Below are 13,363 nucleotides of genomic sequence, written 5' to 3' on the forward strand. Positions count from 1 at the left end.
TTTAGGTTTCTTCTTTGGTTTTGTGTTTGGTTTTGTTTTGGGTTCTTTTTAAGAAAACTATGACCAAATAGAAATATATTGCATAATGGTAAGTCTGCATTGCATATAAACTCAATTACACCATTCAGCACCATGAATTCAGTAACGTGAATCATTATTACCTCCAACTGCAAGAAATTCAAGCACCTCATGGAAAGAACAGGGCATCGCTTGCCATGGAAACACCTGCAGCTGCTGAGCCAGGTGCTAGCTCTGGAGGAGCTCAGGCAGATCTGCAGCTGCTTTAGCCCACATGGTAAGTTCCTGGTAGACATGATCAAAGAGTCATCTCCTGGAGCTATGCTTCAACCTCCTGCACCTACATCTTGTGTTTCCGATGAAGATCTTTCACTCACACGTTGATCCTCTCTATCCCATGTTCTGTTGAAGCCATTAACAAGATCAAACCTTCAGTTAGTTAACTGCTGCTATTGATTACATACAGCATGATTAATCTCAATATGTATATTGTAATTTATCCAGCAATAATTAAAACCCAAAAAAGTACATTCTCCTCTTACTGATTGATTTTCCGTGACTAGCTATTTTTCTCAAATACAATTATTAATCCTAAACATGTAACACAACTTTGCAGCAAAGACCACTGGCAAAAACCCTATCTAAATTATACTAAATTATCTTTTTTTTTTTTCCAAAAAAGATTTTCTTCTTTGTGTTTTAATAGCATTGTCCCTCAAAAACTGCTTAGAAAATCTTCACTTTTGAACTTCTTTATTTTGGGAGGTTTTGGGGGGTCTTTTAATTCTGCTACTCTCTGTGCCTTAGTTTGCATTGACCAAATGGAAGAATGAAAAATATAAAGGAAGAAAAATATAAAAAATTGTAATCTCAATTTTTCTATGACTAAATTCTTGATTTTATTGATGTCAAAAAGACAAACAAAAAATAAAGTCACCTTTGCAATGTTGTCCCACCTCAGACATGTCAAAAAAAGTCACCAATTCTCCTTGCAGATAATTAAGAACATATAGTTAAAACACCATCAGACAGCTCAGTATATGGTACTGATTGATTTTTCTACCTGAACACTTAAATTATATTAATTTTTAGAATAAATGTAGCAATAAGTTAAAGTTCTCTGGACCTAGAAACATACTAGTCTGATAAACTCTCTAACAAAAGCGCTCAAAATAAGGAAAGAAAGTATTCTTTACTCAACTTTATAATGCCTATTTCTACTACATTTGTCTTACACATAATATATTTGATTTCTATGAAGAAATGATTTGTATGATCTGGCAAAGACTCCAAGTTTCACATACCTCTCAGGAAACAAAAAGGGCATGAAGACTTATTATGCTTTTACACATAGGTGGTTGTCACAAACAAGTGAAATATTCGTAATAACACTTCTTCAAAATCTGCAGGAATCCTAAACAATTTAGAAACAATTAAGTATATGCATTTCAATGGGCAAACCGAATGCAATAAAATATTCAAGTGTTACTGAATAATTCATGAAACATCAGCCATGCCATTTGCCTTCAAAACTAATACTGTAAAACACTACTAAAATTATAGGAAAATAAGGTCTATATTTAATTAAATTTAAAGAGAGCAGAAAGGTTATTACATAACACCATAGAGGTTACATCATAACACAAAATTACATAACATATACATGTAGTGATATACTTTTCTGTCACACATCAATGTAACTCCTTAGTCATTTGTTCCACGCTGAACCGATACATTACAGAACAACATCATATGAAATTGGGTTTTCCATATGCAGGTCTTTTCCAGGATCCTCTTCATATGAATTTACATCACTGTAACTGCTGTGGCCTATTTTATACAATTACATTATGGTTCGGACCATATGACTGTTGCTTTTACTATGCTTTATTCTTTTCTCAATTCAGATCAGCCTAGGGGACACTGGATTCCAATTTCAAATCTGCAGATATGGCTGAAGGTTACTGCTTTTCCTGCAGATACCTTGCAGGTGGCTCATTCAAGCCTAACTAGTCATATGTAACTTGAGCCAAGGACCTTTGAAATAAATGGGAAGACATCACTTTGAAGTTTTCTATAATGCTGAAAACAATGACAGTTCCTGCTTGTTCCTGAATTTGTTAGAATTGCTAGCAGTAAGTGACCTGGTTTAATTAAGAAAGGGAACCTGTAAATCTGAGTGTACAACTTGCTTGTAAATGTGAAGGACACCTGTAAACTTGTTAGTTTGTTGTCATGAAGTGTTATAGGCTTCCAAAAGAAAGGAAAGAAGGTTGAAGACAGTCTCATAACAAAACAGGAGGCTTCCTAGAAAAAACTAAGACCCTCTGATATAGACCCTGTAATTATAATTACCCCTGTCAGTGGCATGCCTTCTTCAGCTTCTGAGAAAAACACCAAATGTCTTCTGCTTATTTTCTGGAGGAAACTAATGGCTTTGGAAAAGATTACTATTGGGATCCAGTGCTGGGTCTTAAAACTGAACATGTAACATACAGATGTCCATGCAGAAGAATGGGATCCAAACTATTAGTAGAGAAGGAAGGATTAATCACTAAATATATCAACATCTTCTATTGCTAGCTCTTTCCATCACTAGCAATACTACTAATGCTATTTCTTTTTTGCTCTTTTGAGTAGAAAATCTACCACGTGATAAACAGATTTGAGTAGAGAGTCTACTCTGAGATAATTATACTGCTCATTTCAGCATAATTATCTCCACTGCAGTTCAGAAAGAAGCTGAAGTCTTTTTCCATGAAAACTAGAAGCAAGAGGTCCCAACGCAAGTTCATTTTACAAAACATTGACAGGTCCAAGATTACTATGAACAGTTTACTAATGACAGAGTCTTAGCATTAACCGCTGGTAACTCAGGAATTTCACATGAAATCACCCTCTGAAGTTACAGTTTTACTGTCCTTGTAGAGAAAAATTTCTTGGTTATCTAGCTGTGGTACAAGAGGGCCTGCGGGAACTCTTTTCAAGAGTTTTACTGCAGTAAACAACTCAATCTGATAACATGAAGAATTTGATTGTCAGTTGTAAAGCAGTATTTTTCCCAGTGCTCCTTAACAGAATTAAGAAAACAAAGGTAGTTAAGTGGGATGAAGAAATCCAGGGCATCCGATTCAGCAGGAAGAAACACTCTGGGAACCAGCTGTTCACCAGAAAATCAAATACATGTTAACTAGGCAACTGTAGCTGTTCAAGCCACTCTGTTAAGATGTCTTTCCACTTGCCTTGCCAGTCACAATGAGAATGAATATAGTACTTAACCAAATTGCTCAAAGTTTTCACTTCAGTCTTGTTTCATGTAACCAGAAGAAATACGTCCTTCTCAATGCTCATACAGAAATACTTAACGTGACAGATTTCCAGTTTCTGTACCCATACATTTTGGCATCTCAAGAACCAATACAAGTTAATGAGTTTCATCTAGTAATGACAAAGCTGTAAATAAAATGAGACAAAATCATGCTATAACAAAATGCAGAATTAGGATCTGAATAAAATATGCCTGGATGCAATCAGCAGTCAATCAGAATGACAAATTCTGCATGGTTTCAAAGTAAAGAATTTTAATGGCGTCTTAAAGATTAGATACAGAAAGAGTTGCAGACAGCCAAGGGTTCAGTTCCAAATGTCCAGGATTTCCAGGTAACGCCACCAATATCTAAGTTTCTAAGGCTGTAATTGAGACAGTGAAGCTTACTTAAAGCTTTTTTTTTTGCTTTGCCTTTTTTTTTTTTTTAAATGAGGATAAAATTTTCCCCAAGTTCTTTTATCTTCAACTTTTTATTTTCCAGCTATGTTTTACTTCAGGTGAATGTCTTTCTTTGGGTTTTATCCTACTAGTATATTTTTTTTAAAAAAAGTGGGAAAAATAACATGTGAACACCTTACAGTTGTTTCTCCTGACTATGCTTACTAGTCAGGTGAGATGTCTGGAGTTTGTACACGTACAAATGGAGCACTTTGGAACGTGAGATCCGTTCTTCTCACAAGCGCCGTAATTAGCTGTCAGTTTCACCGTGGACATTTTCCATGTGCACTTTGAGGTAGTCATTTCTTGTAAACTTCTTGTGGCAAAGCTGGCATTCTGCCATCGGTCGATTGGGATTGTGAGTCAGCTTGTGGCGGATCAGCATTTTCTTCAGGCTGAAGGACAGATCACAAACCTAAGGCAGTGACGACAAGAAAAAGACAAAAGAAGTCTTAAAACTTCAAGCATGTATAAAGCTCCTTATGTTACATCACTATGGCCACAGCCACACGTACCTGCAATACTTAATAAATGAGCTGGTCTTTGGAAGAATAACTCCTTCACAGAGCACCTTAAAGATCATTACTCTGTCTGGTATCTTTCGATGTCGTACATTAACAGTGGTACCACAGGCATGGGGGGGGGGAAGAAAAAAGAAAAAAAGGGAAAAAAAGACCCAGTCTTCAAAATATCAACAAAATGAGGTGTCCCAGTACACTGTGGTTTCTTTTTAAAACCTATTATTCTACCTGGGATGCAGCAAAAATTATGACAACACATCACAAGCACCTGTTAATTCGATCTCAGATGAAGTATTTCCTTCCTGACCTCTAGAATGACACCTGTGGGTTCCTAAAAAATCAGTTCAAATTGCTCAGTTACAAGGAAGGAGGAGCGAGAAAAAAAAGGCTCTGAAAACTGCAAGAAAGGTTAATAATTACTATAGAGGAAACCTCATTGTCCCAGTCTTCCTCTCCCTGGCCAAGAAAACAGAAGATTTCTTGCAAATGAAGGCACAATTCCTTTGCTATATTATCTGGCACACTGCTTCCCTTCCTCCACTGTACTCCAAGAAGTCCAGTTCATTCTGCCATTTGAATAAACGGATAGAGGGATGACGGACTCTGCCATGCTAAAACCATCACTTCTTATAAAAATTCCTGTACTGAAGTCAAAATGAAAAGTTAAGAACAAGTTCAGCCAAGAGGAGTTAGAATGAATAGTTAAGAATCTCCATGCAAGACATCAAGTCAACTGAAATCATGCAGTTATATCGTCACATTCACCTTCCATCCAGGTACATATTGTATGCATGAATCTCCCAGAAAAAAAAAAAAATTTAGAAAGCATGGTCCTGATTTGACAAATGAAATAGGCAGAAGTCATATAATTAAATAACAATGAACATCCACAGGCTTGCTATCTTAGAATTCCAGGTTCATTCCAGACAAAAATGTCTTCCATGAAGAGGAAACTCGGGGAACCCAGCACCATCCCTCTTTAGGAAAATGAAGTTTTAAATTCATATTGGTATCAAACTAGTAATGAAAATGCTGAATGATTACTGACTCCTTTTGAAACCAAGACACACAAATAGAGCTGACTATCCAAGTAGACGATCTTGATCTGCAGTATATGTGTTTTATGCCAATTAAGGCAAAACCATACAATGACCATAAAAAGGGCAATTGCCAGAGGCAAGTTTTGTACCCAAAATAATTTTTCCCCAGACAAGAACACTGTATGCGCTGTTGTAATGGAACATTTTTGAATTTATGACATGACGTAATACCAAGGACTTTTATACAGCAACTGTAACTCTCCACCTTTTTTCCCCTCAATGTATAATTACCTCTTTCATATCCAAGCAACAGTCACCCTTTTGTTACGCGACAGTGAACGTCACTTACAGCATCGACTGGTCAGGTCTTAATATTGCTTTTGCCAAATATCATTTTCTATTCCTCTTCCACAGAACACACAAAGTGAACTCATAACATTTATCTAATCATAACCATCATGCTTGCTCACAAGTCTCAACATGTTTAAAGTATCATATACTTGTAAACACAACATGTTTCTTGGAAGCCAGGAAGCCGATCAAGGATATACACACATACAAGATATGTATGTGTTCTGCATATCTTACACACGCCTCTTCATTCTTAAAAGTATACAGCTTATAACACAGTCTTAAAGTACATTTTTTCATTTATAATGCTCATGTAACTAGTATAATGTGTCCTGCTGTTCCTTCAATGCTCTAGCATGTTCTACTACCTAACTTCTTTAAAAAGAAGATGGAATGCACAGGATCATTAAAGATATGATACATGTTGTGCTGTGCTTCTGCATATAAGTTTTGGGGTTTTTTTTTTAAGAGTTTGCTTCATATTTCAATTTTATAAGTAAGACCGACATTTTATAGACTTAAAACCATGCTTGCTAATGTGCACTTGAACTCTAATCAATCTCTTCAAAATGATCAAAGTTTTGATCGAGTAGGGAAGATCGAAAAGACTGACATTTGAAAGTAAGTGTAGGGTCAACTAAAGGCAGAGTGGAGGGAAATACTGTACTGGAAAGAAACCAGGACAAGCAGTACCTGACCTTTCTGCCCCCAAAGAATAATCTGTTGTCTCTGAGGCAACTGAAGTTCAGTTGGCCTTCCTGTAAAAAACAAGCTGATCTCCAGAGGACAGAAACCTAATATACTAGGAAAGAACACATTTTGTATTTCTGTATTTCAGTTATTTTCACTTTCCTATGTGATATATATTAGAATTTTCACCTTAAAATGGGAATATTCAATTTCCATTACTATCAGTGGGATGTGAGAGCTTTGAGTCATCAAGTTCTGAAAATGCTTTTGTTGACTGATAAGATACGGAAATAGCCACATAAAGAAACTGTAGGACCTTCATCAAACAGGGCACAAGGATTACTTTTACATGTAGCACAATCCTGTACTGTAATGTCTGTTCCATATGCCTGAGAGGAGAGTGAGAAAGGAAGAGAAGACATGGCTTTTATTTCTGATTCTGGAAGAACATTCTATTTAAAGCAAAAATGCAGTCTAAAAAAATTCATATGTAATAGTTTACATTGGGCGGGGAGAGGTGTGTTGTCAAGTAAAACCTCTCCTTGAGCCCATAAATACACATTTTTTTCAATAGCCAAAAGTTTTCTTTCTTCAGTTCTTTGGCACCAAAAGCAATTCCTGTTTGTAAATGCTAATGGTACTAAGAAACAAAGAAAATTCTGACAGCAAATGTTAATATGTTATTTAGAAGAAAGAGCTGAATAGTTTCTACGACTGCTTCTAACACCAGGTAGGAAACAAAACCAAACCCCTCAATCCTCTTAGGACTTTTGTCTTTCAGTGTGGCTTCATGTATGAATATGCTAATCATTAAAAACACAGCCTGTTTTTCACCTTTAAAGGATTCTTAGTAGGTCTGGGCATTGGACTTATGGACTTTTCCAGTTACTTTAGTGAGTAAGGGTATACCAACAGTATGCCTTTACCCCTTAAAAAATGCAACGGAAACAGGGAAAAAAAATCCAGAAAATAGTAACAAAAATGATTATGAGCATGGGAAGTCGTCATGCAAAGTGTTGGAAACAACTGCAGAGAAGTTGACTAAGAAGGAACATGGCACATGTACAGAAAGCAATAAATGGAATAGCTATTAACCCTTTCTGTTAATGAAAGAACTAAAAGACGGTTATTGAAATTCCATTGCAGTAACCCAAGACACTCACCCCTCCCCAAAATCTCTTTCCGCAGTTAAGAATTTGTGGACGTTGTTGCCATAATTTACCTTCAAGGCTCAAGTCATTATAAGAAAAATAATGAGAACATCTACAGCTATCTTGAGCAGGATAAAAAAAATGTAGGTGAGAATATTTGAGTGTAAAAAGCAATCTTTAGTATTGGGGAGCCAACAATAAAAGCCTCCCATAGGTACATTGTTCTGTAACTGTCCACTACTGGTCTTCCTGTAACTTCTGCTGAAACATCTGGTAACATGCAACTTGCGAGACAGCTCTGGAGGAATGGTCTTTCTCTGGGTGACATTTACTATGTCCCCAGCATCTGCAAAAGTGGAATCCAGATGAAATAAGGAGTAACTATTGAAAACAAAACTTTCAACACTCTCCAAGTGTGCATTAAGCAGCAGTCCATGGCAGGCACCTGGGCAACTGAAGAGTGTATGATAGAATAGTAGAGGCAACTGCTGCTTACTTCCAAACTCTGAAAAGTCAGCAATCTCTACAATGTGCAGCTGGCAAAAGACTAGTGCTGAAGAATAATTTTGGTGGAACACGGCAGTAATTTGAACTATTACAAAAATCTCCCGTAAATGAAGGCACATAAAAATTCTCAGAGAAAGACTAGGACTAGACACAGATTACAGCTGTTTCTAGAAATACTATGATTTGGAACATGCAGTTCTATCTAATTAATGAGGAAAACTAAAGGAATAGTTGAAGCCGGAAAGCTCCTATTTTCAATTAAAAGAAAGAAAAAAGAATAAAGTATAACCACCACCACCCAGTCTGAAAAAGCATACTGTGAATCCAAGACCAGTGAATCTTGGATCCACAGTGTGGGAAAAATCGCATTTACACTGCAAGCTAGCCAACAGCTGATAAACAGTACAGCAATCTGAAAGCTGAAAAAGTTATTGCAAATGATTTGGAATTAGGGAAATCCTCAAGGTACTATCAAGAGCCAGGCTGAGATTATTCCAAAAGAATACAGCAAATCTCCTGACCTGTTGACATCAGCAAAATAACGTAGCTGAAATTTTTCATTAAATTAATAAATTTTATTCTCAATGAAATGTCACCAGGTTATTTATTAAAAGCCAGATCAATTAATAGACCCTTGTGACTTTCATGCCAAGTGGTTATTCTGATTTTGCATCTAATTTTAGAAATTTGTGAACAAATTTACAACTGTTCAGACTGAGCCATCTAGGATATAACTGAAAGCTAGCGGTTCCCTTATGACTTGTTCATTAAGAGCTAGTATCACAAAACAAAGAACTATCTAATTCTATACCCTATTCTGATGCCCTTCTCTAAATACTCAAGCAACAACTTAAATTCTGGTATTTGATAATTCTGAAATACACTCTTTTCTGATAGTTTCTGCACATTCAGCCTCCCCAGCTATCTTCCAAAAGCTGTGAGAAAAGTTGTATACAGGACGGGGTTTGCTGAATGAATGGTACTTGACAGTGATCTATGAACTGCAATATGACATGCTGCATTTCAGCGCTGCAAGCATACATAGCATCCGTGATTTCTTCATTGAACAACAAAAAAACCCCACAACCCCCAAAAACCCTTATGAGTAGATGTTGAAAGTATCAGACCAGATTTCACTGAACAGAAATTGGAAATTCTGAATCCACATTTGTGTCATTCAACATCAGAAGCATTTGGATTCCATGTAATGAATTAAATACCCTTTCCTGTATAAGCTAATCTCCAACTATTAACCTGTCATACAATTTATATGGGAACCCAACCAGCATGAATTTGTAACTTGCGACATCCAAATTGCATTAATAATGGTGAAAATAACTCTTAAGGGATCCAAAACCATAAAATAAAAGGGTGTGCAACGCTCTTGGCAACTGAAGAGGGTACATAAAATTCCCTGAACGGTCTTTCATTAGTTAGGCAATCAAAGACCATATGAAGTGTAACTTTATGCCACAGCCAATAGGTCCAAGGCTGTAGTCTCGCTGCAGTTAAGTCCTGCTGCTGCACTGAAGTCAAGATGACAAAGGGATAGATCAACTCACATCACACTGAAACGGCTTCTCTCCGGTGTGGGTTCTCATGTGCTCATCTAGGCCTCGCTTTTGACTGAAAGCCTTGTTACACTCTGAACATTGGTACGGCTTTTCCTGTATGAAATGACAACAGTGAGTGAAAGTGAGTGAAAGTGAGTCAACACAGAGCCCAAGTCATTAAAGGAGTAGAATTCCATGCTGGATGGTGTAAGTTTTATATTCTCTCTAAGGGATTACAGTCAGTGAAAACAACAGAAAACGACTTTCAAATGATTAAGTGAAAGCTGGGAAAGCTGTGGCCTGACAGTTTCCACTTCAACACCCACTTATGAATTAATTATCTGTTCCAGTCTTTCAAACCCAGCCATTTTGGGAGTCTGTTTTTCATAATGTGAAAGGTACAGAAACATAAAATTCCAATGTACTTTCCTTTATCCTCCACAAAAGCTTAAAGCATAAAGACAAGTAAGATGTCTATAAAAACCTCAGGTTTGTTAGCAGGTTTCCAAGCAGGGGAAGAAGTGAGGAGACGAAGAGGGGGTACAAGGAAAGCTTGTGGTAGAGAAAAAAACCTTATTTTCAAAAGTGGTGACAGAAGGTTAATCACATATTCATTGCAGAATCTCAAAAGAAGTGCAGATGGCAACCAAGCCATCTGTATTTTTATTAGAACTATTGGTTAGCAGCTACTGTAACACACAAAGTTATAAAAGTTACAAGCTCACTGACTTCAAATAAATAATTAGAGATATGTATGGAAAGCCACTTATATAAAGATTTTCTTCTTTGAAGTTATTCCTCAATATAGAAACTTATATAAGGTGTAATTCCCCCTTTATTCCACTTAAGTTACAAAACAATTGTATGGAAAACAACATTTAAATAAATCAATTACATGTAAAAGTTAGTATTATGGCACAGCACATTAACTTTATTAATTAAACTCATTAAACTTTCGATGCTCTAGAGGCACCTTTATTTCTGAATCAAACAATTATACTTCTTTCACTCTCATTCTACTTTATGTGGTTCCTAATTCTGTATTGCTTAAGTTCTAAAGATGGGTATTTTAGGCAAAAAAGCAAGCATTTTTTACTAAATTAAATTGAAAACAAAGACTGAAAATCAATACGCAATAAAAAAGCTAAGTCTATGAATTAACAAATAACAGGCAGTAATCTTAATGGTCTTTTGGGAGATAATGTGGCGTCCAAGGATAAGTGAGAAGGAACAACTCAGCTTAGCTGTTGAAGCTACAAAGTGAAGAAATTCTCTAGTTATTGAATTCCTATTCTCAGTATGTAGGTGACAATCAGGTCTCCATATATTGCTGAATCTTGCCAGGTACTCAGCATAAACTGTACATATAATACAATGGACTATAAATCAGTGTTGTTCTGGGTACATCCCAAGCTCTCTCTCTAGGGCAGCTCTTTGCAGGTCCAGATATATCAGCAGGGGTGAAAACCGGCTTCTTGATTTTGGACTACCCTCCCATGAGGTTTCCTAGAAAACGCAGTGTCATAGACAGAAACGTCTCAACTTGTAGTGGCAGGAATCCTCTAGCTCACCAAAAACAGGTCGTAAGCTGTGTACCTAGGGAAAAGCATTTCTCCAGCAATTTCAACTTCAGATATGAATAAATAATGAGATAAATAAAGTATATTTCATTATGATGCAAGACAAATCTTTCTACTGACACAGGCTGAGTACACAGTGCCCAGCTGCATATAATCAAACTGGCCTAAAGGGAAGCCACTAATGAGCTTTTCTGTGCAAGATCCTCCTTACACATGTTTATCATCATTGTGTTTTTTCATCATTATCTTAATTTTGTAATTTCCACGATTCTTCAATACAGAGTAAAACATAACAAATTACCTAAAAAAGATCTGAGCTGATCTTAAAAAAAAATCATCATCTAGACCAAAAACTTCATGTCATGGGGAATTTTGCTAGACTGACTAAAGACTTCATGGAGCAGGTCTGTAATTTTTAAGGAAATGTATGAATAAGCCATATGAAAAGCAGGTTTCTGCAACACCCCCTTAATTGGTTTTACATTGTGGTTAACATAAACCACATTTTCTGTGAGTTCTCTGAAAACAGCCTTTCTCTGTGTAGGTTGTTCCACAGAACGTGCAAAGTAAAGTATATGATATGTACATCTTAAGCACCTATGAAAACATTCATTACTGCAAACCGTACCAGGTGTACTTGCTCCCTTTTTATCATCTTGTCCTTCAGGTATCTGAAGAGTTAACTGTTGATCACGATTATTAATTTCAGAGTTAAAGGGACTTCAGGATTCCATTTTGGAGAAAGAGCCATTATAACCTCTGGGAAGCTGAAGTCACAAGCCTGAGCTGTAGTATCTTCCCCAAGCTTATGTTTGGTTATTTGTATTATTCTCTATGGCAAAAAAGGGTGTATCTAACCATCCCCTTGGCATTTTTATTCAAATTCACATATGTAGTACATGAAACACATCCAAAGCTGTCTTTGATCTAATCTTAGATTCCTTACATCTGTATATTCCAGTGACTTCAGCAGACAATTCTGATTCACACCAGCCCCCTCTCCCCTAAGCTAAGCTGCCCTTTGTTCACATCTGTGTCCATTTCAGTAAAATCAGTAGTGCTGTCCAGAACAAAACTTGGCCCTAAGTTTCTCTCCAGAGAAAAAGACTTTTTTTGTCAGTTTCGAAGAAGACATCATTCTCAGAGACTATTTTCTTCAAAACAAAACATTCTGTGCTTTTTCTTTTCTCTCTCCCCCTTCTTCCCCTCATATCAAATTTCCATTGCACAATACTTGGAGAAGGCAACTTTTTAACATGGAAAAGATGACGTTGGCTTGGCATAACCACCACTGCTCTAAACGTGAACAGGAAAAAAAACAGATAAAAACCACAACAATAAGTATGGAAAAAAGTTAATGCCACCACAAAAGGACAATAGGGACCAATGATGGGATTAGAAGAAAGTTGGACAAATTTAAACATCAAGCAAAGGGGAAAACCTGCTAACTGTCAACAAAACAGGAGGTCATTGGGAAGATCATGTAAGTCCAACTTCAGAGGAGTTAGCAACTGTTAGTACTATAAATCTACCCTCTGTTCAAAAAGCATCTGCCAGGCCTTGACTACGGTGGCAGCAAAGCCAAAGGATTACATGTGTTTTCTTTTATTGATGATATAAATGAGGAAGGGAGCAGGGAGAGTGAGAGAGACAGGATGTAGCTGATACTGCAGTGATTTAATATTACATTTTTAAGTATACCAGGCATAAATAGAAATATGTAGATGAGGATTTATAACTTTCCTGCCTCTAAACAAAGAAAGGCCAAGGAGAGCCCAAATGGGACTTGGTATTCTGGAAGGTGCTTCACTGTAAGACTGGTATGCTAACTTAGAAGCTCCTGTCTCTGATGATTTTCATTTCACTACATTAAAACTGAGAGGAATCGAACATTTTAATAACTACGACAAATAAAACAGCGCCCGCAATACACACTTCATCTCTCTGTGGATAGCTGAATCATAAATTACTACCTTGGATTCTATGCAAATTGTGCTTTGCATTAGTAAGACATCAGAACACGACAAATTCTCAAGGCCATTTGACGCCACCTTTAACTGATTGATAGAACATGTGTACAGAGTATCCTGCAACCACAGCAGATGGAAATACTTAAATGCAGAATATCTGAACTGCTAACTGCTGCTGTAGTTGACTGTATATCCCTTCAGTAATATAAATACATT

At 36.7% G+C, this 13,363-nt stretch overlaps 1 protein-coding gene across 3 annotated transcripts in view; it reads right to left on the reverse strand.

Annotated features, from left to right (window-relative positions):
• Positions 1–3,530: 3,530 nt before the first annotated feature.
• Positions 3,531–13,363, reverse strand: part of PRDM5 (PR/SET domain 5) — an 89,497-nt gene continuing 79,664 nt past the window's right edge. For 2 of the 3 annotated variants that reach the window (XM_052814416.1, XM_052814409.1), the window contains exons 15-16: positions 9,607–9,711; positions 3,531–4,199 (exon numbers count right to left, since the gene is read on the reverse strand). In XM_052814416.1, the coding sequence (XP_052670376.1) occupies positions 4,035–4,199; positions 9,607–9,711 (270 nt within the window). In that variant the 3' untranslated portion in view covers positions 3,531–4,034. The remainder of the gene's footprint in view (positions 4,200–9,606; positions 9,712–13,363) is intronic. The other variant, XM_052814425.1, reaches the window with a different exon arrangement.

This window comes from Harpia harpyja, chromosome 2 (assembly GCF_026419915.1).
Source record: "Harpia harpyja isolate bHarHar1 chromosome 2, bHarHar1 primary haplotype, whole genome shotgun sequence".
Classification (NCBI taxonomy): domain Eukaryota; kingdom Metazoa; phylum Chordata; class Aves; order Accipitriformes; family Accipitridae; genus Harpia; species Harpia harpyja.